Source organism: Aethalodelphis obliquidens, unplaced genomic scaffold (assembly GCF_003676395.1).
Source record: "Aethalodelphis obliquidens isolate GAN/ISIS:26980383/991018 unplaced genomic scaffold, ASM367639v1 scaffold63, whole genome shotgun sequence".
NCBI classification, from domain to species: Eukaryota; Metazoa; Chordata; class Mammalia; order Artiodactyla; family Delphinidae; genus Aethalodelphis; species Aethalodelphis obliquidens.
In genome coordinates, this window is record NW_020838007.1 from 9,955,077 (window position 1) to 9,978,390 (window position 23,314).

The 23,314-nt window shown below is 38.8% G+C and overlaps 1 protein-coding gene across 1 annotated transcript in view; it reads left to right on the forward strand.

Annotated features, from left to right (window-relative positions):
* The first annotated feature begins 5,022 nt into the window (after positions 1 to 5,022).
* MYOM1 (myomesin 1) overlaps positions 5,023 to 23,314 on the forward strand; it is a 142,860-nt gene continuing 124,568 nt past the window's right edge. Inside the window, exons 1-2 of the mRNA XM_027088567.1 lie at positions 5,023 to 5,151; positions 10,294 to 10,618. Coding sequence (XP_026944368.1) covers positions 10,317 to 10,618 — 302 coding nt within the window. The 5' untranslated portion in view covers positions 5,023 to 5,151; positions 10,294 to 10,316. The remainder of the gene's footprint in view (positions 5,152 to 10,293; positions 10,619 to 23,314) is intronic.

A 23,314-nucleotide genomic window follows, 5' to 3' on the forward strand; every position in this document is an offset into this window, starting at 1 on the left:
CTAGTCCCGGGCTTCCCTGGTGGTGCAGTGGATAAGAATCTGCCTTCCAATGCAGGGGACACAGGTTTGATACCTGGTCTGGGAAGATCCCACATGCCGTGGAGCAACTAAGCCCGTGTGCCACAACTACTGAGCCTGTGCTCTAGAGCCCGTGAGCCACAACTACTGAGCCTGCATGCCACAACTACTGAAGCCCACACCACCATGAAGACCCAACACAGCCAAAAATAAAAACAGACAAATAAATTAATTTTAAAAAAAAGAATAACTGTGGTACAATGATAGGTGAAATGATGAACACAGCACATAAGAAAGAATGTGACTGGTTGTTTTATATGTACAAAGCAAAACCAAAAGAATCCTTCTCCTTTAAAAGATAGGAATTAAAGGAGCAAATCTAATATATCACTCATTGCTCACCTATTATGCAAAGCACATGCTAGGTACAGGGAAGCAAAATGACTGACACGGGCCCTGTGGTCAAGAATTTCTAAATTCTAAGAATTTTCTCCAATACAAATGCTTTCAACAGAAGGCAAAGCTCAGCCAGATTATTCAGTGAGCTCTTTTAAGTTGTAAATTAATTGTATCCTTCCTATCTCAGAGTTGCCTAATTAAAAAATATATAAGTATATATATATTGGCACTTGGCATCTAGTCCTGTTGTTCATTGAGTGACTTTGAAAAGTCATTTCCCCTCTCTGAAGCTCCATTTTCTCATCTATAAAATAGAGAGTTCAACCAGATAATCTCTAAGGTGTTTTCTAGCCTGAATAACTGTGCTATGAATCCAAAAAGCAGCTGTTTTTTCTTGCCTGGTTTGTAAGCTGATTAGCAACATCCTATGTGGAGCAATTTTGAGGGGAATAAAATAAATCCTCCTTACTCCAAGAATTCTGCTTCTACCTGCTAGCTCATGTCTGAAATGCTCTCTCCTGAGAGTGTCGTTTTATGAATTTAAATCCCTATTATACTAGAAATTATCCAGAAAGATGTTTCAGCATGTAATCAGTTAAGTCCTTGCGTGACGGGCCAGAGTCTCAGATTTGTTATGAGTAGAGTGGTGGGAAAGGAGGCAGAGGGGAGAGGTGATCATTGAAAAGGGCTAGAGGAGGGGGCTAGGACTCTTTTTTTTTTTTTAATTTATTTTTGGTTGCGTTGGGTCTTCATTGCTGCGCGTGGGCTTTCTCTAGTTGTGGAGAACGGGGGCTACTCTTCGTTGCAGTGCGCAGGCTTCTCATTGTGGTGGCTTCTCTTGTTGCAGAGCACAGGCTCTAGGCGCATGGGCTTCAGTAGTTGTGGCACACGGACTCAGTAGCTGTGGTTTGCGGGCTTAGTTGCTCTGCGGCATGTGGGATCTTCCCAGACCAGGGCTTGAACCCGTGTCGCCTGCATTGGCAGGTGGATTCTTAAACACTGTGCCACCAGGGAAGCCCTGTACCACAGTTATTCTTAAGTAATCTTTGTCTACCCAACTACACAGTGGCTACTTTGAGGACGTGAGTGAGTCACCACTGGACCCTAGGGCGTAACACAGGGCCTGACACATTAGTGGGTTTTCAATAAATGCTTTATGAATTAAACTGACTAAATACGGGTCTTTCTTTTTCTGTATTATTGATACATGGGTTTTATTTGTTAACTAAACTCCCCAGCAACTTAAACTTTCTTGATTTGAGTTGGAATTTAGTTTTTGTTTGCTTTGGTTTACCTTATTTCTAAAGAATATATCTTTGTTTATTCCCTCATGTATAGAAAAATGATTTGCTACTGTTTCCACTTCCGTAAAACAAAAAATTGTTAGGTGGCTAAATATAATTTATACATTTATTTTGGCTTTTAGCATACACTACAGTTAGTTAAGCTCATCATTTCACACATAAAAATATTAACACCCTTACAGTTAGTATGAAGAGAAGATGTATCTACTTTAAAATTGCTTTCTTAAAAAACTAATTGTAATTCTTGGGCTTCCCTGGTGGCGCAGTGGTTGAGAATCTGCCTGCCAATGCAGGGGGACACGGGTTTGAGCCCTGGTCTGGGAAGATCCCACATGCTGCGGAGCAAAGAAGCCCGTGCGCCACAACTACTGAGATTGCGCGTCTGGAGCCTGTGCTCTGCAGCAAGAGAGGCCGCGATAGTGAGAGGCCCGCACACCGCGATGAAGAGTGGCCCCTGCTTGCTGCAACTAGAGAAAGCCCTCGCACAGAAACGAAGACCCAACACAGCCAAAAATATATAAATAAATGAAAAAAAGTAATTGTAATTCTGGAAGCAAATATTTTTTAAATTTCCAGACTTATATAGTTATACACTTTTTAAAAAGTATTTTGCATTAGGTGGTTTTCTGGGAAATTTGAAATTAACAGTAGATTAGCATTCCATTAAGTTTTCAGAATAATTACACATGTGTAAGGGCATCATGATTAAGTCAGATTAATTGATTATACATCTATAAGGCAATTTGATTAAATCACAATTATTGATTTGTCAAAGCCCAACTAATTTTTTCATCTTTAGTTTTATTATGCAGTACAACACAATAGGTAGTTTATTATCTGGATATTTATATTTTGGATAAATATGTTGTTAGAAAAGGCTGAATCCAGATGATGCTACAGCAGAAAGATCACTTAGGAGACTTGCTTGGGTCTAGCTTCTACTTCTTTTGCCGAATCTTACTGTACAGTTGTTTGAAATAGACTGTTTGGCTTTCACTGGGATCCTGAGCATCAATGAATAAATGATATTTTAGTTTTTCCACAAATGTGTGTGGACTTCTCTCATTTTGCGTTCTTAACAGGGATCAAAGTTCAGTAAATATTTTAATGTGTTGATATTTGTAGCCAGTAAATCTTGACCTAATAGTTGTCTGTTACATGGGAAATATAACTAAGACTCTTTTTTGGTAAGAGTTCTTACTTCTAGTGGACATTATTGGCATATGGCACACTCTATCTATCTATCTGACTATCTGTGTATGTATGTATCTATCTGCACACACACACACACAGAGTTAAATGGTTATAAGGCAGTACAGTATGATATAAAGGAGGCTGGGCTCTGTGTAGAACAGATCCAGGTTTGAATTTTCTGTCACATTCTAGTTGTGTGACTTTAAGAATATTAATCTCTCTAAATCTTAAATTAATTTCATAATCCATGAAATGTTTTTATGTGTGTATCATGGTCATTATTAATACTTGGCATATAGCAAATGCTTATTAACTATTAGCTCGTATTATGACGATTTATATCTCTTATTTTTGCTTATTTTTCCTCTTTCTATTTCAAGGAGATTTGAAGCAACTTACCATGCTCTCTAGAGAAATGACTCACTGGGAACCATTCCAATGGCTGATGGATAAAACTCGGAAGAACCACTGCCATTCTGTATTGGATGTTTAGAGAACAAATGGGTACTTGGGAACGTAAAGCTTGGAAAATTCTCCTATGGATTCCTGACAGCAAAAATGTACGTATGCACACTGACTAGAGGTGCATTTAGATAAACAAATGCTGGGTTGAATTTGATCAGTACTAAGTGGAATACATTCTTTTACATACATTGATTGGGTAGCTCAAAAGCTGACCCTAAGTTATGAGTGGGGACCTGTAATACACTTGAAAGACCATTTGAAAATATCTAGTTTTTTATAGACAAAGTATCATTGGAGGGAGGATAAGGCAATCCATGACAAAAAGTGCATGGGCTTTGGAATCCAAATATCTCTGAATGAATTGCATTTATGTCATTTCCTAGCTGTGTGCTCTTTGGTAAATGACTTCACCTCTCGAAGCCTCAGTTTCCTCAGCGATAGAAGGCAATATGAGAATTAAATGAGATAATGTGTACAAAGTGCCTATCAGAGTGTCTGGCACTTGATAGATTCTCAACAGTCTTAACTGTAGTTATCATCAAGAAAGGAATTATAAAGTAGGCTACGATATTGGGTCTGTTCAATATTTTGGTAGATACAAGTGGATCTGTATTTAGTCGATGTAATATCACATCAGGACATAACCTTCTCCTTACATATAATCTAAACAATGAGCTTTTAAGTTATTAGTATCGGTAACAATAGTTGACATTTACTGAGTCTTCATTTGTGGCAATCACTAGGTTAAGTGCTTTCTCTGCATTATCACATTGATCTCCATAGCAGTCCCCTAATTTGGATATTATTGTCCCCATTTTATAGAGAAAGAAAATGAAACTTAAGGAGAAATACTCTGCTTAGAGTTACCTGGCTATTAAATGCCATCGATGGCCTAGAATCAAGGTCTGGTCTGAGTCCAAAGTGCAGGCTCTTGCCACCAGGTTACACCACCTCTGAATTTGTGACATATTCTAAAAACAAAGAAAGAGAATCTCTTGTTAGATAGACTGACCCTACTCTGACTTTAGGAAAGATAAAACCTGTTGCTTCGTAAAGGCTTTAGTTAATGAATAGGGAATCAAAGATTCGAACTTGAAGCTATAACCTACTTTGTAAATTTTCCTGAAATGAGAGAAATGGTGATCATCAAGCCAAAATTTCCACCATGTGTGACCCATTTCTTACTTGCTTGTCTCTAGTTAGCCTCATGTTCTTTTTTCACCTTGTGTCTTTTAAATGTATTGTACATGGGTTATGAACAGCGCATCCAGAATCATATCTTGGCATTAAAATTCCATGAAGTCCATTTTGGGAATCAGATTACTGCACCTATTTTTAGCTCTCAACACAAACCACTCTTTCCATTATGCTTTTAAATATCCTGTGATAAAATTATATTGAAAATAGCTCTTATAGCCAAATAAAAATCCTACATTTGGTTTAATCAGGCCAGAGCCATTGACTGGCATTAATGTAATTAATTACTGAGGCAGCTACCTGCCAGGGCCTCCTTCTTCCTCTTGGTTTAGGACTACCCTCCCCATTTGGTGCTATATTTATCTGCCCTCTTGGCCATAAAAGGCTGGCTGTGTGGCTCTGACATTCTACAGCCTGACCACATGCATTATTTTTGAACTGGCCCCCAGGGTCCTGTCTTTAGCCCTGCCTCTTAACATTTTCTTGGATTCAACCTGCGTGGGTTTTTCATTCTCTCATCCAGCTCCACAGTCACTTCGGAACATTTCCACCACCATCACTCCTTTGGAAACTGGTAAGTGTGACCTTGAGGCAGAAGAATGCACTTGATATTTTATGTGCTCAACAGCACTGCAGTGTGTGTGGTTTCTTTCTATCTTCTGAGCTCAGCAGTTTTCTCAGAGAGATGTCAGAATAGCAGAGAAATAGGAAAGTGGAGCTCCGGGGAAGGAAAACGAGCGGCAGGGTGCCAGTTTGTGCTGGCACAGCTCTTCTCTCAGATCAGTGGATTCTTTTAAAATTAAGCTACTGTTTCTGGAACTATAAAAAGATAATAGCTGTCTCAGATAGAACTGTAAGCGTGAGTCAAGTACTCTTTCCAAGTTACAGTTCAGTGGTTTGGTTGAAACCTGGAATGGGTGAGGTAACAGGAAATCATGTGTTTTCTATCCTCCATACGCCTACAATACTCCCTGATTACATATTAGATCAAAAGGAGTAAACTAGCTCTGAAGTCACTAGTCTCTAATTCAGTGATTTTGCTCTGACAGTGCCACGTGGATGAATGTAAGGGTACATTGGGTATTTCTAATCGGAAAATGGTTAAGCAATATTTCAGAGGCAACAAAGAGCCCCACATCATGATCCTAAAGTTAATATTTTCTGTGAAGAATTTTTATCAGCTTTCAGCCTCTAATGCCTGTACAAAGTATCATGTCACAGTTACAACTATGGAGTTACTGTCTCTTCCTAAATTCCCAAATTATTTTCAGGAAAAAACACAGGTCTTAAAGGAATGGAAGACAACCAAACCATCTTTCCTCCCAATACACTCTAGCTGTCATGTGTTGGGGATAATCCTCACTTACTTGATGAGGAGAAGGTAGTTGTACCTTTGTTCCAGAGGTCAGAGCTATGACAACCAGCTGAGTTGACATAAGGCCAAAGCCTGTTTACTTGTAATATATTATCTCTGTGCTTGGAATATTAAGTATTATTAAAAATAAACGTATTTGGGGAAAATAGAAATAAAGCGAATGGAAAATAGAATTGAGGCAAGACATTTAAAGATTTTATTTTGTGAAAATAACAGCATTTCAAGTTATTTGGGTTCTGAATTTAGCTTATAACATAATACACAGGAAGGTCATTCACTATTTATTTGGACATCATTCAAATAACATGTGCTGTGTTGCAGTGTAGTATGTATCAGTACAGAAGCTTATCAAACATCTTTATAAATGCCTGATCATATACTTCTATATTTATATATTCAACCCTTTTGTTTTATAAAAATGTGTCTAATAATAATTCATTATACCTGATCATCATCCTGTATATTTTAGAACAGAAAATAGCAATCTATTTAAGGGTTGAAGCAAAGTTGCTTGCTGGTAGCTATTTTCTTCCTCTTGAGAAATGCCATGTAGACTGATATCTTCCATGAGTCCTAACATAAATATTTCTGGAATGAAGTTTGCTGGATTTTCTTCTCTAGGGAATACATGCTGACTCTTTAGTTTAAATAAAAAGATTTAAAAAAATGGTTCTGAAGAACCTAGGGGCAGGACAGGAATAAAGATGCAGACATAGAGAATGGACTTGAGGACATGGGGAGGGGGAAGGGTAAGCTGGGACAAAGTGAGAGAGTGGCATGGACTTATATAGACTACCAAATGTAAAACAGATAGCTAGTGGGAAGCAGCCGCATAGCACAGGGAGATCAGCTCAGTGCTCTGTGACCACCTAGAGGGGTGGGATAGGGAGGGTGGGAGGGAGACACAAGAGGGAGGGGATATGGGGGTATATGTATATGTATAAGCTGATTCACTTTGTGATACAGCAGCAACAAGTACACCATTGTAAAGCAATTATACTCCAATAAAGATGTTAAAAAAAAGTAGATTTTTTTAAAAAAATTTTTAAGAGGTGAAAATTCTTATTAGGTGTTGAAATAAAAACACAAAAAATTGAAAACTTCTCCACACTAGTCATTTAAAATCCATTGAAATATTATTCTCTACCTGTCCTTAAAATCACTCCTATCTTCTAAGGCAAGCATTTCTCAAACTTCAGTGTACATCGGAAACACTTTGAGAAATTGTGTAGAATTCAGTCTCCTGCTCCCGCTCTCACCAAAGATCCTCATTTATCAAGTCTGAGGTTTGGCCTGGAAATCTGCAGGACTAATGACAAGAAAACATAAAGTAATAATAAAAGGGAAACAGCTTTTCAGTTCATCTTAGAAACTGTTTTTATATTTATCTCATTGTTTTTAATGGAACTGAATTGAAGAGCAAGCTTGTCTTGTACTTTAAAAGGCTTTCTAAAAAGTAGATTTATTTTTTGAATTTATTTATTTATTTATTTTTGGCTGCATTGCGTCTTCGTTGCTGTGCGCGAGCTTTCTCTAGTTGCATCAAGCAGAGGCTACTCTTTGTTGTGGTGCACGGACTTCTCATTGCTGTGGCTTCTCTTGCTGCAGAGCACTGGTTCTAGGCACACAGCCTTCAGTAGTTATGGCACGTGGGCTCAGTAGTTGCGTCTCAGGGGCTCTAGAGCGCAGGCTCAGTAGTTGTGGCACACGGGCTTAGTTGCTGTGTGGCATGTGGGATCTTCCTGGACCAGGGATAGACCCCGTGTCCCCTGCATTGGCAGGTGGATTCTTAACCACTGTGCCACCAGGGAAGTCCTAAAAAGTAGATTTAAACTTGACAGAAAATGTGGCAAGTTTAGAAGGATTCAGTCCTCATTTAGAATTTTTTTAAAAGATTTGAAAAATTTATTACAACTAATTTCACTTGTAAAAAATTTAGGACATGCACAAAAGCATTAAAAATGGAAGAGGGGGGCTTCCCTGGTGGCACAGGGAAGCCTGCGCACCTAAAGCCAGTTCTCTTGCTGCAGAGCCAGTGCTCTGCAGCAAGAGAAGCTGCCTCGATGAGAAGCCTGCGCACCGCACCGAAGATCCAATGCAGCCAAAAATAAATAAATTAATTAATTTAAAAAAAATGTAAGAGAGGGCTTCCATAAAACCACTACTTCATCCAGGGTTGTCAATATGGCTGATACGCTTCTGTCAGTGGACAGATTTTTCAAGAAAGATAATGCAGTCTGAAGTTTCCCCTCTCTATGCTAAGCAAACCTATTTTTGACTTTCAGTAGGACTGTTAGGTCATGTTCACAATGCAAACTGCTACACTGATGATTGACTTTCTTGCTGCCTTATGTAGGAAGACTAGAAGCCTTCATATTCTTAATGGAATTTTTCTGCCTTGACACTATACCTTTTTGAAGTATTTGTGAAATTCGAGAGAGCTTGTTATATGACAATATAAGCATCCTCCAGGGTTCAGTCCTAGGACTTTCATTCTCATCTATTTTCTTTTCAGCATTGAATAGCATCTAAATGCTGGTGAGTCCCAAATGTAGGTCTCCATCCTGAACCTTTACCCTGTATTCCAGAGTCAAATATCCAACTTAATCTCTTAATTAAGTTTAAGATTAATCACTTAATCTCTCCACTTGGGTGTCTAGCAGGTATCTCAAATGTAGAATGTCTCAAACCAGTCTCCTGTTCTTCCATTCTGAACTGCTCTTTTCTTATACTCCTGGCTCGTCTCAGTTAATAGCAGTTTTAGTCTTCCAATTACTCAAGCAAAATCCTTGGAGCCATCTCTCATTCCTCTCTTTCTTTCACACCCTAATCCAGAACTTTCAACAAATGCTATTGCTTCTGCCTGCAAAGCATGCAGAGTCTGATCACTTCTCACACTTCCACTGCTACCACTATAATCTCTAGCCTGGACTATTGCAGTGGCCTTTATATTAATTTGCTAGGGCTGCCATAATGAAGTACCATAGACTGGGTGGCTTAAACAACAGAAACTTATCTTCTCATGATTCTGGAGATTAGAAATCTGAGATCAAGGTGTCAGCTGGGCTGGTTTTTCTGAGGCCTCTCTCCTGGCTTGTAGATGGTCATCTTCTTGTGTCTTCACACAGTCTTCCCTCTGTATATGTACATATCTGTGTCCTAATTTCCTCTCCTTATAGGGATGCCAATCATGTCATATTGGATTAGAATCTATCCTAATGACCTCAGTTTAACCTCACTTCTTCTGTAAAGATCTTATCTCCAAATACAGTCACATTCTGAAGTACTGAAGGTTAGGACATCTATATATGAATTTGGGGGGGGGGGATACAACTCAGCCCATAACAGCCTTCTAATTGGTCTCCTGGCTTTCACTCTTGTCTCTCAACAGTCTATTCTCAAACTCAGCAAGAGTGATTCTCAGCTCAGAACATTCCAGTGACTCCCTAGCCCTTTCAGAATAGAATTCAAAGTCCTTACAGTCACCTGTAGGACACTACACTATCTGCCCTCCCCACCCTCCACCTCTCTGACATCATCTTCTATACCTCTCCCTGCACCTCCCTCACTCCATGCAGCCTCACTGGCCTATTTGCCATTCCTGGAGTACAACAGGCAGGCTCACACCCCAGTGCCTTTGCAATGGTCTTCCAACCAGAATACTTCCCCCCAGATATTCTCATGCTCAGATGTCACTTTCATGCTCAGTCATCATCATCATCCCTAATGATGCTGTTTAAATTGCATCCCATCCCACTTTCCTGTTTTATTTTTCTCTATAGCATTTAGCAGGTCCTAATATACTTTACACTTTATTTTCTCTATTTGTCTGTCTCTTGCAATAGATCATAAGGTTGTATATAGGGTTATCAGAGCAGGGATTTTGTTTGTTTTGTTCATCTCTGTATTTCCTGTGCTGGAATAGTACCAGGCTCAAAATAGGTTCTCAGTTATTATTTGTTGAATGAAAACCACGTTGGCTGGACGCAGACTCTCCATCATTACATATTCTCTCAGATGAAGCCCCTGTCAGAATGAAATGCCAAAAAATTAGAAATATATGCTATGAAAGGTCTAAGGAAAAAGCACAATAGGGAAACTTTGTAAAGATCTCCTAGGTATTTAAAAAAAGGAGAAGACGGTACAATGATAGGAGGGGGTACATCTGGGCTATGAAACAAGGAATTTATTGAGTAACCAGCTAAACTAACCTTCACATCAGTTTCCACTTACTCTTTGGAACGGATAAAAGAGTATTAATTTTTACATGTTGGTTTAGATGACTTGTTCTGTTGGGTTTGTTCCTTAATAGTTCACCCCCAAACTCTTGCTTTCTTGTAGATTGCCTTGTTCCCTGGGGGCACATGATGTCTCTGCCTTTTTATCAGAAACTTCACGAGCACTATGATCGCAGCTACCACAACAAAAACCTTCGCACCACCATGAGCCAGTACCAGCAGGAGAAGAAAAGCTCGGCCATCTACACCCACGGCTCCACTGCCTACAGCAGCCGCTCCTCCGCTGCCCACCGCCAGAAGTCCGAGGCCTTCAGCCAGGCGTCCGCCGCGTCCTACCAGCAGCAGGCTTCCCGGGCCTCCGAGTTTGCCCTCTCATCTGCAGTCAGTCAGAAGGCTGCCTCAGCCTACGACTATGGCTACTCCCACGGGTATGTCCAAAGCAGCCTTACGAATTTAGGGCAAAGCCACGTTCTCTGAATAACTTCCCCATGTCACATTTTCTTATCTTCTTACTGGCAGCCCTACCTTTAAACCAGGTATGGAGCAAGGCCATGTTTTGGGAGGCCTGGGACTTATGTCTACGATTTCCCTTTACCTTCCTTCTCTGAGTTTCACAAAAAGCTTCACAGCCACCCTGGGATGTCTTGCTTGAATTGCCATCTGCGATATTGCTAGAAGCAGAGATGTTTTGCCACAAGTCGTGTTCAATATTCAGCAGCAGCAGAGCCAGGAAACCTCATTTCAATACTCACAGCAGGTTTCCTCGTCCTGAGAACATTTCAACTTAGATGAGAATAGAAATTTTTTTTTTTGAAGAAATGCTCATGCAGAGTCTTAACTTCCAATTTTATTTATTTATTTTTAATTATTTTATTTTATTTATTTATTTTTGGCTGTGTTGGGTCTTCATTGCTGCGCACAGGCTTTCTCTAGCTGCAGCAAGCAGGGGCTACTCTTCGCTGTGGTGCACAGGCTTCTCATTGTGGTGGCTTCTCTTGTTTCAGAGCACGGGCTCTAAGTGTGCAGGCTTCAGTAGCTGTGGCTCACGGGCTTAGTTGCTCCGTGGCATGTGGGATCCTCCCTGACCAGGGATCCAACCCCTGTCCCCTGCATTGGCAGGTGGATTCTTAACCACTGTGCCACCAGGGAAGTCATAGATGAGAATAGAATTTGAAATTCACAGACTACAGGATCCCAAACTACAGCAGAGATGTGTTCTAGTCTTTCAATATATGAAAGCCAAGGTTAAAATTCCAAGTTATTATTCAAGCAGCAAATATTTTCTTTAGCCAGGGCATTTTATAAAAACATGGCCCTATCTCAGTCAGCCTAAGAATACCAGGAGCAAACTGGTACTCTGACAAAATTAGATTTAACCCATTGCCATGAGGGAGACCACACACCAGAGGAAAAGAGAGTTTCAGTAGGATTCTAGGAAGCATGGAGCTTAGATGTAGGTCTGGTCTGAAAAATGAATCCAGTGTCCTGCTGCTTTGGAAACAGTCAAGTTGAGATAAATGAGGACTGTTGTATCTAGAAACCTTTTATGTGGAGCTCAGCACCTGGGCTGGGAACTGAGGCTGCTTCTCTGTCAACAGCAACTCCTCCACACAAGAAGGCAATACCTCATTCTTCCTGATAAAATTTCAAACAGCAAGCCTACTGATAATGTTTGATATTAGAGAAGAAAGTTTCTCGGTGAGCCTGTAGTCACTCAAAGAGGGAGTTATCACAACCCTCTACTGCAGCAGTGTCCCCGGGAGACACATTTCCTGTGAACCTTGAGCTTGGTTTCTCTGTGTTTGTTGTTCCAGCCTGATAAATGCTGGGCAGATAATTTCTCAGTCCAAGCCAATTTTTATTTTCTCCATATCCAGAGCAAAATGTGTCATGGGGATTAAAACACACTTGCAAGATTCATGTGATTTTATTAAACATCTATCTATAGTCCACAGAAAGAATTGCTGAACTTCAAAACATAAAAATTCCTGGGCTATGTGATCAGTAATCACCTGCTGGCTCAAACCTCCTCCATCTGGCGTAGGTTGCATTATTTGTTCTAAACAGATATAATTTTGTCTTACAAAATTTAAGTCCACAAAATATCTGTTAGGGCAACTGGAGAAGGTGTTTATTTCTGGGAATTAAAAAAGTTACTGAGGAAATAATATGGTGGCTTGTATGTAAGGACAGTTTCTGAAGGCAGAAACGCCTGAATCCCTGTGGGTTTAAGCAGTACCTGATCCACGGCTGTGATTCCTGGGCACTGACATTGACCTCCTGGGAGCTTCTGCATGTTCAGTACCAGAGTCTCTGGAGTTTACCTGGAATGTGTGATGGCAACGTTCTGAAATTCCATTTAAAATGGAACAGGATTGTTTTGCAATCTCACTTTCATGGGTCATGTGTGCCAGGGGATATTCATAAAGACCTCAGATTAGCTGCACATATGGAAATATTGTCAGTGAGGAGGTGAACTCACTTCTTTTAGCTCTTGTTTCAAATACCTGCCTTCCAAAGGAAATAGGAACGAGCACCATGCTATGTGACAGTATCATTGCGTTCTCCTGAAGAATGTCCCATACATGTGTTTAAGAACCTCATTTAGGAAACAGCTGTCCTGTAATAGAGAGGATTATGTTTTAAATATCCATTTTCCTGGTCTGTCTGTGCCAAGTCTATAGAAAATGTAGAAAATGGGTATTTTTATTACCATACAGTTGTTAAGGTAACTCCTTGTGTACTTATTTCATTCCCCCAATGCTGTAGAGGCTACAGAGTTTTATGAATCTGTAATTCAAAGAGTTTTACTTCTTAAACTCTATTGCTAAATTTTGTTAAAATTATTTTAATTTTATACAAATTCTTTTTTTAACCACAGAAGCAATATTCATATTTATTTACAATCTGATAAATTATATCTAACATTAGTAATTGAAAATTTGAGAATCTTTATATTTTATCCAGAAAACATTTGCTCTATATTATCTTTGGAAGACAGCCATTTTAACTATAAAGAGCCTCAGATAATAAACTTTCTGTAGGCAGTAGAACTGTAATTATTTATCTATACTCGACCTCACATCTTCCTTCTTGCTCTATAAGTATTTATGTAGGTAATTAGGTATTTATTAATGGCTTGCTGTGTTTGAACAACTCCACTTAGTAGAAATGTAGACCTAGAAACAAGAAAGGGAAGAGGATGTCAATATTTTCTCCTTTGTGTAATGCAATGTAAAAGAAAAGAAAGCTAACCTAATCCCAGGGGTATTTTAGTTTTTCTTATTTTAGACCCAGAGCTAACAGGAGCAAATGATATTCTTTGAACATTTCAAAATCTTCATAATTCCTTCAGGTTGTATTTTAACTTTTTCAAAGTGGATCAACTTTTCCCTGCTAAATGAAGTCTCTCTTTGGTTGTGAAGAGTGTTGTTACTTAAAACTCATGTGGGGTTGGAAATGCAAATCTGTGGAGTGTATATGAACACTAGGCTTGATCTATTTTTAGCCTCTGCTTTGTAGTTAGATGTCCAGTAGTAAAGTGGAAACTATGGAGACTTATACGTGCTCAGGACTTGGCTGACCTCAGTTAAGACTTAAGAACAATGGCTTGTTCAGAGTCAGTGTGGTTTTTAGCTCAGATTGGTTTACCAATTGCATTCTGAGCCAAGGGTTATAAAATAAATTCTGGAAGGCTTATTCTAAATGCTTTTGTTCTTAGTCACAGTGAGAAAAAAAAACTAAATTAAAGAAAGTAATTCAGGAAAACAAAATGATACAAGACTATTGTTTTATGTTAGTAATTCACAAATACTATTAGAGATGAAAGGAGAAATGGTACTCATGACCACTTCGCAACCATTAGGCAAGGGTTTTTAGCCTCTGTCCATGAGTAGGTTTCAAGAGAGTTTTGGATGATCTCAAATTATATGCAAAATTAGGCGCAGATGAAATTTTTTTTTTTTTTTTTTTTTTTGCTGAGAAAGACCCTAGCTTTTATCAGATTCTCAGAGAACTCTGTGGTTCAACAAAGGTCACAACCACTGCACTGAAAAGTCTGCATATAAATATCAGACAGCCCAGTGTGTGACCTGAGGATCCCTTTCTAAGGAATTAGGATGAAATAAGGAAGATGTTTACGGGGAATGTGGTATATGGAAATCAGGGTGCCATCCTTTCTTTTGAGTAAGATGGGAGTAAAAAAGAAATATTTTGTTATACTTGATAAGTAGAAATGAATAACTTCCAGAAACCAGAGAACAACACAGCACAGTTCTTGGGTGATGGGCCCCTCAACCCTCTGTGGTAATGGTAGGCATCAGATTGTCTGATTCTAAACAGATTAAAATCCAGCCCATATGATACCGTTCAGCATAGCATTCTCTATACCACTTTACAGTAACTCTGAGAAGTAGAAATTATTATCCTCATTTTTAAAATGAGAGAATTGGAGGGACTTCCCTGGTGGTGCAGTGGTTAAGAATCTCTGCCTGCCAATGCAGGGGACACGGGTTCGAGCCCTAGTCTGGGAAGATCCCGCATGCTGCGGAACAACTAAGCCCGTGTGCCACAACTACTGAGCCTGTGCTCTAGAGCCCATGAGCCACAACCACTGAGCCCGCGAGCCACAACTACTGAAGCCCGCATGCCTAGAGCCTGTGCTCCTCATCAAGAGAAGCCACCACAATGACAAGCCCGTGTACTGCAACGAAGAGTAGCCCCTGCTTGCCGCAACTAGAGAAAGCCTGCGCGCAGCAACAAAGACCCAACGCAGCCAAATAAATAAATAAATAAACAAATTTTAAAAATAGCACAAAAAATGTACAAAGAATAAGAAAATATTTTTTTAAAAAAATGAGAGAATTGGAGACCAAAGAGATTAAATGACTTTTCTCCCTTACACTAACAAATAGTGGAAGAGTGACTTGAGCGCCCCAACCTACCCCAAGTCCCCCACCCTTTCTACAAGTTCCCAGTAACTCCCCTTGACTACATGGCTACCATATTTTTCTTGAAGCATCAATGTGTAGTTTTGCATTATGCTTCCTTTTCTTTCCCCTGCTTCTCCTGGAGAAACCAAGATTTAGAGCAGGGAACAATAGGTAGAAACAATAGCTAGAAAATCCCAGGGGCATTATGAATGCCAAACCTGGAACCTTACACACTCTTTAACTGTCACTTAGAATCAGACCTGAGACTCACAAGGGCTCTGGAAGACACCAGTTTGGGGATAAGAAAACTGAAACATGAGTGACTTGCCCTGGGCACCGTGCCTAACCTTAAATTGTGCCCCTTACCTACACTCATGTCACATTGATTGACCCTTGGTTGTTACCCAGATCATAACCTCTTTTGAAACTTCTAGACTTTGCAAAGAACGTGTTAATGTTCAAACCAGTTGTAATTCTCACAGAAGATACCAATGCTAAAAACAGAGACCACAAAACACAAACCCCTGTCTTTTATTGATGGATCTGATTACAGCAGGGACTGAGGGGGACCTGAAGACTTGCTCCCTTTCCCACCCCAGTGTGGTTTCAAAAGATGCTACCAAAGAAGTCTGCTGCCTTGTGGACATTTGTGTGTCTTGACCTCAGCTATGGGTATCGGATTAGTGTCCATTTTCTATATCTCCATTTCTAGATGTTCTAACGTAATGGCAAGTGGATAGTCTTTGTGGTCAAACAAGCCTTTACTTACATGCAATTACACTTGCGACTTTGGATATGCCTGTACACTCTCAGTTTCTTCATCTGTAAAATGAGGAAAATGATTGTTGTTCATGTTGGCAGCCCTAAAAGAGATAATCATGTAAGGTGTGTAGTATAATAGCAGGCACATAGGGACCGTTTAGTGAGGTTTAGGTATTGTTCATTCATTCAGTAAATATTTACTGAGTGCCTCCTGTGTGCTAAGCACTGCTCTAGGTACTTGGGATAAATTACTGAATAAATCTGACAAAGATTCCTGCCCTCTTGGAGCATGGAGAGAGAGGTCATAAACAATAAACATAATAAAAAGGACAATGAATTTAAATCATGCTAAAAGGTAATAAATGTTATGGAAGCAATAAAAAATAGAATAGGGTAAGAAGGATTAAGATATATCCTCTTCTCTAAAGAAAGATTTAACTATTATATATAAGGAAAAGGCACCATAAGTTTCTGGGTAGCAAATAGAACATTCTGGGATTTGTCTTCCAGAATTTAAGTACTAAGAAAATGATGAGTCATATTACTTCCTATATGACAGGAGAAGATCAGGGGAAACATCTAATGAAAGCAGAAACCAGTTATTCTTTTTTATTCTGCCCAGAAATGGACAGGTTTATTGCCAGTTCCTTCTTTAAAAGGCAACTACTGAGTTGTGTTCTGAATCCCCAAAATAAACGCTGCGTCCAAAGAGAGAAGCCTTCACCACGCATCAATCTCCGACTCTCATGGCTGTAAACCTGCAACTTGTTTGCGGAGAGAGGACTGGGAGTATCATTCCTGGTGATACCAGTTTCCTACAATTGGCAATTTGTAGATCCATAGAATTGGGGAATGGCAGGAAGAGACCACGAGCTCATCTAATTCAAGCCCCTCCTTCCACAGATAACATACACGGAGGCCCAGAAAGACGTGATTCATTCTCTGCTTCATTTGCTTTGTTTCTACACTGAAAATACTATTCATCAGGCTCTTTTGCAGGTCAAATTAAAGTTTAGATGATACAAGATACCCCCAGAATGGCATTAATCTTCCATTGGCAGGTGAATCAGGCTGTGAGAAGGAAGACATGTCCCCTCATAGAGTGGGAATAGAATAAGTAGCCAGAGGTGGAGGAAGGGCCATGCAGTTACCTCCCATCGCTCAGAGGTAACATGTTAACTCTGTCCACTGCTGGCCGAGCCGTGAGTGTAACTGAGCTTCCCCGCAGAGCTCTCCGAGCTGTGGGAGCCCAAGGAGCCCTTGCTGCAGGCTTGACCTTTTCCACAGCAGCCTTTCTAGATGAAACAGGAGATAGCAGGAGCACCTCAAATGAGGAAGGTAAGCTTCATGCAAAGTCTAGTCAACCCTAGCGACCATCCTCAGAGTGGGGTGGAATATGGGTTTCTGGGCTGCCTTATAAATAAGTTAATAAGGCTAACTTTTACTAACCCTGGACAATTTTCAGTCCACAGACCTAGACTCTATAAGGCATCTCCTGATATTATGGTCAAGTGTCCTGCATAATATATCTAGGAAATATAGAGTGGACTCTTTCACTTCTGCTTAAAAATGGGCCATACGCACTCAGTCGGGTTAAATTAATTTCTAAAATAGCCAGGAATGGATAGAAACTGAAAGGTGTATGTGATAACCATAAAGATTTGTCTCTCAGTGTTTAACCCACTAGCTTTTTCCAGAGCATGACTATTCTAACATTCATGTTGAGAAGTGGTTCAGACTCCCCTGGTATTTGTTTTTAGATCATGTCTATCTATACATTAGCTGTGGCAAATTACTAAAAAGGAGAGTAAAATGTTACTTGTCAGCGGAAATTTAAATAATGGAAACAATAAGGCAATAAATAGAAGAAAAATTGTGGTTATATTACTATTTAAGTAACTAAAATTTTTTAAAAACTAAAAATGAGATATTTTGGCTTCCCTGGTGGTACAGTGGTTAAGAATCCGCCTGCCAATGCAGGGGACACAGGTTCAAGCCCTGGTCTAGGAAGATCCCACATGCCACAGAGCAACTAAGCCCGTGCGCCACAACTCCTGAGCCTGTGCTCTAGAGCCCGCAAGCCACAACTACTGAAGCCTGCGTGCCTCGAGTCCATGCTCTGCAACAAGAGAAGCCACCACAATGAGAAGCCTGCACACTGTAATGAAGAGAAGCCCCCGTTCTCCGTAACTAGAGAAAGCCCGCATGCAGCAACGAAGACCCAAAAAAGCCAAAAATAAATACATTAAATAAATAAATTAAAAATAAAAAAGATATTTTTATGCTGAGAGACTGAAATAGAGAGGAAAACAGGATAACTATAAGGTAAATAATGCAAAGACAGAAAGAAAGGCCAAGGGACTGTTATTTATTATGATACTGCATGTCAGTAAATTTCAAGGATGATGTTGATCAAACTAAATTCGTGCTTGTATCTTATAAGAGACCTTTTCTGGAAAGTATACTAGTGAAAAAAGGACTCAAAGCCTCCTGCTTATCCACTAACTTTGATGTTCTCCTGAAAGTTCCTTAAGTGTTTAGATTGGGAAACAGGAGAATCAAAAGGTCAGTAGAAAGTGTTGAGGCTGACACGATACCCATACCAAAGGAGGAGCGTAGGACGAAGCTGCTGTATATCAAAAGTAGACCCAAAACAACCTTTCACAAAACCCAGGGAAAATACAGTCTTTCAAGTTTTGCAACAGGGAAAAATGCAGCTGATAGAAAGACAGAAATGAGAAAAGAGACTGCAAACTCCAAGTGCTTGTTTCTGACCCTCCAGGGGGTTCTGAAGATGAAAGAGATGGACCCTCAGATCCCAGAAGCCCTGAGGAGGAGGGGCTGACCAAATGACCAAAGACAGCCAAGAAGGACAGTTTTCTAGAAGCTGACCCATAGTTCAGTAAAACCACCACCCTTTCCTCCCTTCTGGGAAACAGCTGAGCATTTTGTTTATACGCAGCAATGCTAGGTTGTAAATATATATGAAGAGGCGGTTTTAAAGGAAAATTGTTAGAATAATAAAAATGAGTTCAGCTCCTTTGTGGCGACTCAGTAAAGTCTAATGGCAACACATAGATAAGTCAGCAATGAAAATGGAACTTCTGTTTTCAAGCTTTTGCACATATCTCTGTGTCATCCTGGGATGACCTACCCATCTTTTAATGTCCAGCTCTTCCACAAAGGATTCCCTGATAACCCCAGACAGAAATTGCCTCCAAGCCTGTGAATTCAGCTTTTGTTTGCTCTAATCTTTCTGTTTATCTGCCTGCCTGCCTTCTGTCCTTCCATCCTTTCTTCCATGATTGACATAATTCAACACATCAGGCCTGGTAGCATTTACTCCCCTACTAGATGGTAAAGCTCTCAGAAAACAAGAGTCTTTTTTAATTTTAATTAATTAATTTTATTTTATTATTTACTTTTGGCTGCGTTGGGTCTTCGTCGCTGCGCGTGGGCTTTCTCTAGTTGCGGGAGAGCAGGGGCTATGCTTCGCTGTGGCGTGCAGTCTTCTCATTGTGGTGGCTTCTCTTGTTGTGGAGCATGGGCTGTAGGCGTGCGGGCTTCAGTAGTTGTGGCTCACAGGCTCTAGAGCACAGGCTCAGTAGTTGTGGCGCACAGGCTTAGTTGCTCTGTGACATGTGGGATCTTCCCGGACCAGGGCTCGAACCCGTGTCCCCTGCATTGGCAAGCAGATTCGTAACCATTGCACCACCAGAGAAGTCCTAACAGGAGTCATTAATTTATCTAATTTATCTTCATATCCCCCTCCCACCCCAGCTTCAAGCACGCTATTGTGCACACAGTGGATACTAAATAAGTTTTCTGTTGAATAAATGAAATTATGACAGAAAGTTAAGGCTTTCTGTTTGAAGTGAACCTTCTCTTGCACATTCTAAAATATCAGCTGGGTTGTGTGCTAAGTTTATGTTTAACATTACAAGAAACTACTCTTTTCCAAAGCAGCTATACCATTTTACATTCACATACTAAGGTACAAGGATTCCAGTTTATCCACATTAGTTATTTTCTGCCTTATTTTTTTATAGCCATTCTTTTGGGTGTCTGGTGGGGTCTCATTGTGGTTTTAACTTGTGTTTACTTAATGGCTAACGATGTTGACCATCTTTTTTTTTTTTTTTTTTTTTTTTTTGGTGGTACGCGGGCCCCTCACTGCTGTGGCCTCTCCCGTTGTGGAGCACAGGCTCCGGACGTGCAGGCTCAGTGGCCATGGCTCACGGGCCCAGACGCTCCGTGGCATGTGGGATCTTCCCGGACCGGGGCACAAACCTGCGTCCCCTGCATCAGCAGGCGGACTCTCAACCACTGCGCCACCAGGGAAGCCCATTGACCATCTTTTTAATGTGCATGGTAGCCATTTGTGTATCTTCTTTGGTGAAATGCCTGCTCAAATCTTTTGCCCATTTTTAAATTGGATTTTTTTCTGCTTATTATTGAATCATTAGAGTTATTTAAATATTTTATATACAATTCCTTTATTAATGTTTGCAAATATTTTCTCTCATTCTGTGACTTGTCTTTTCATTCTTTTAACAGTGTCCTTCAAAGACCAGAACTTTTACATTTGATGAAATTCAGTTCATCACTTTTTTTCCTTTTTTAATCATGCTTTTCATGTTATATCTAAGAACTCTAACTCAATATCATAAAGAATTTCTTTTATCTTCTGAGTTTTGTAATTTTACTTTACATTTAGAAATAATCCATTTTGAATTAATTTATTTTATTTTTTTTTAATTTTTTTACATCTTTATTGGAGTATAATTGCTTTGCAATGGTGTGTTAGTTTCTGCTTTATAACAAAGTGAATCAGTTATACATATACATATGTTCCTATATCTCTTCCCTCTTGCGTCTCCCTCCCTCCCACCCTCCCTATCCCACCCCTCTAGGTGGTCACAAAGCACCGAGCTGATCTCCCTGTGCTATGCGGCTGCTTGAAGTAATTTTTTGTATGTGATGTTGAGTAAAGTTCTAAATCCATCCCTTCACTTATGGATATACAATTGTCCCAGCACCATTTGTTGAAAAGACTATCCTTTCACCCTTAAATTCCTTAGCACCTTTATCAAAAATTAACTGACCATAAGTAAAAAGGTTTATATATGGACTCTCAATTCTGTTGCATGGATCTGTATGCCTGTCCTTATGCCAGCACCACACTTTCTTAATTATTATTGCTTTATAAAGAGTTTTGAAATTGGTAGATGTAAGTTCTCAAACTTAGTTCCTCTTCTACAAAAAAATAAAATAAAAAATCTTGCCTATGTAATTCCTTCATATTGCCATATAAATTTTAAGATCACCTTGTTAATTTCTACAAAGAGAAAAGTCTGCTGGCAACATGATAAGAATTATGTTGAAACTGTAAATCAATTTTGAAAAATGTGTGTTTTAACAATGTTGACTCTTTCAATGCATGAACATGGGATATTTATTTATTTAGATTTTGTTTCACTTATCATAATGTTTTGTAATTTTCAATGTAGAAGTGTTATACTTCTATGTTAAAGTTATTCCTAAATATTTTATTCTTTTTGATAGTATTGTGAATGGAGTTATCTTAATTTTATTTTTGTATTGTTCATTGCTAGTCAACAGAAGTATAATTGATTTTTGTGTTTTGATTCTGTATCCTGTTACCTTGCTGAACTCATTTATTAGTAGTAGCATTTGTGTGTGTGTGCGTGTGTGTGTATTCCTTAGCATTTTTTACATATAGGATTATATCGTCCATAACTAAAGGTAGACTTGCTATCCAATTTTTTCAATTTTATTTTTAATAATTGCCTTGGCTATTCTTCAGTATAATGTGAACTTCAGTACAATGTTGAAGAGAATTGGCAAGAGCAAATATCACACCCTTGTTCCCTTACTGTCTTAGGAAGAAAGGATTTAATTTTTTATTATTAGATATGATACTAGCTCTAGATTTTTCATAGATGGTCTTTATCAGACTGAGGAACTTCCCTTCTATTCCTCTTTTGTTGAGAGTTTTTAACATGAAGGAATGCTGAATTTTGTCAAATACTTCTTTTGCATCTATTGAGGTGATCATTTTTTTTGTTTTTTATTCTGTTAATATGGTATATTACACTGATTGATTTTCAAATGTTAAATCGACCTTGCATTCCTGGAATAAATACCACTTGGCTATATGTTGCTGGATTCAGTTTACTAATATTTTGTGAAGGATTTTTGTACCTGTGTTCTTGAAGGCTATTGGTCTGTGTTTTTTTTGTTTGTTTGTTTATTATAATGTTTTTGTTTGGCTTTGATATCAGGTAATACTGGCCTTATAGAATAAGTTGGGAAGTGTTCCCTTCTCTTCTGTTTTTGAAAATACATGTAAATGATTTGTTTGTTTCTTCTTTATATATTCCATGGAATTCATCTGTGAAACCATATGGGCCTGGGCTTTTCATTGTGCAAAGATTTTAAATTACTAATTCAGTTTCTTTACTTGTTATTGATCTGTTCTGATTTTTCATTTCTTCTTGAGTTAGTTTTTGTAGTTTGAATCTTTATGGGAATTTTTCCATTTCATTTAAGTTGTCTAAATTTTTGGCATAAGTGCATTTATCATACTTCCTTGTGAGCCTTTTAATTTATGTGGGGTTGGTAGTGGTCTCCTCTTTTATTCTTGTTCTTGATAATTTGTGTCTTCTCTCTTTCTTCATGGTTAATCTAGTGAAAGGTTTGTCAATTTTCTTGATCTTTTCAATGAACCAACTTTTGTTTCACTGATTTTATCTATTGTTGTTCTGTTTTCTATTTTATTGATTTCCTCCCTAATCTTATTATATCTACCTTCTACTTGCTTCATATTTAATTTTTTTCTAACTTACAATGAAAGCTTAAGTTATTAATTTGAGACTTTTCTTCTTTTCTAATATAGACACTTAAAGCTATAAACTTACCTCTAATAACTGCTTTAGCTTTATCCCATAAATTTTGATATGTTGTGTTTTTGTTTTCATGTAGTTCAAAATACTTTCTAATTTCCCTTGTGATTTCTTTTCCCTTGTGGGTAATTTAGAAGTATGTTGTTAGTTTCCTGATATATGAGGATTTTCTAAATTTCTTACTGTTGTAGATTTTTACTTAATTTTTCTGTTATCAGAGAATATATTTTGTATGGTTTAAATTCATTTAAATGGATTGAGATTGTTTTGTGAGTTAGCATATAAATTCTCCTGGAGAATGTTTAAAAGAATATGTAATTTGTTGTCATTGGGTAAAGTATTCTAGAAAGGTCAGTTGTATCAAGTTGATTGAGAGTGTTATTCAAGTCTCCTATGTCCTTGCTGATTTTTGTCTAGTCGTTCTATCAGTTATTGAAAATGGAGTATTGAAATCTTCAGCTATTTTCAATTTTCTATTTTTTCTTTCAATTCTGTCATTTTTTGC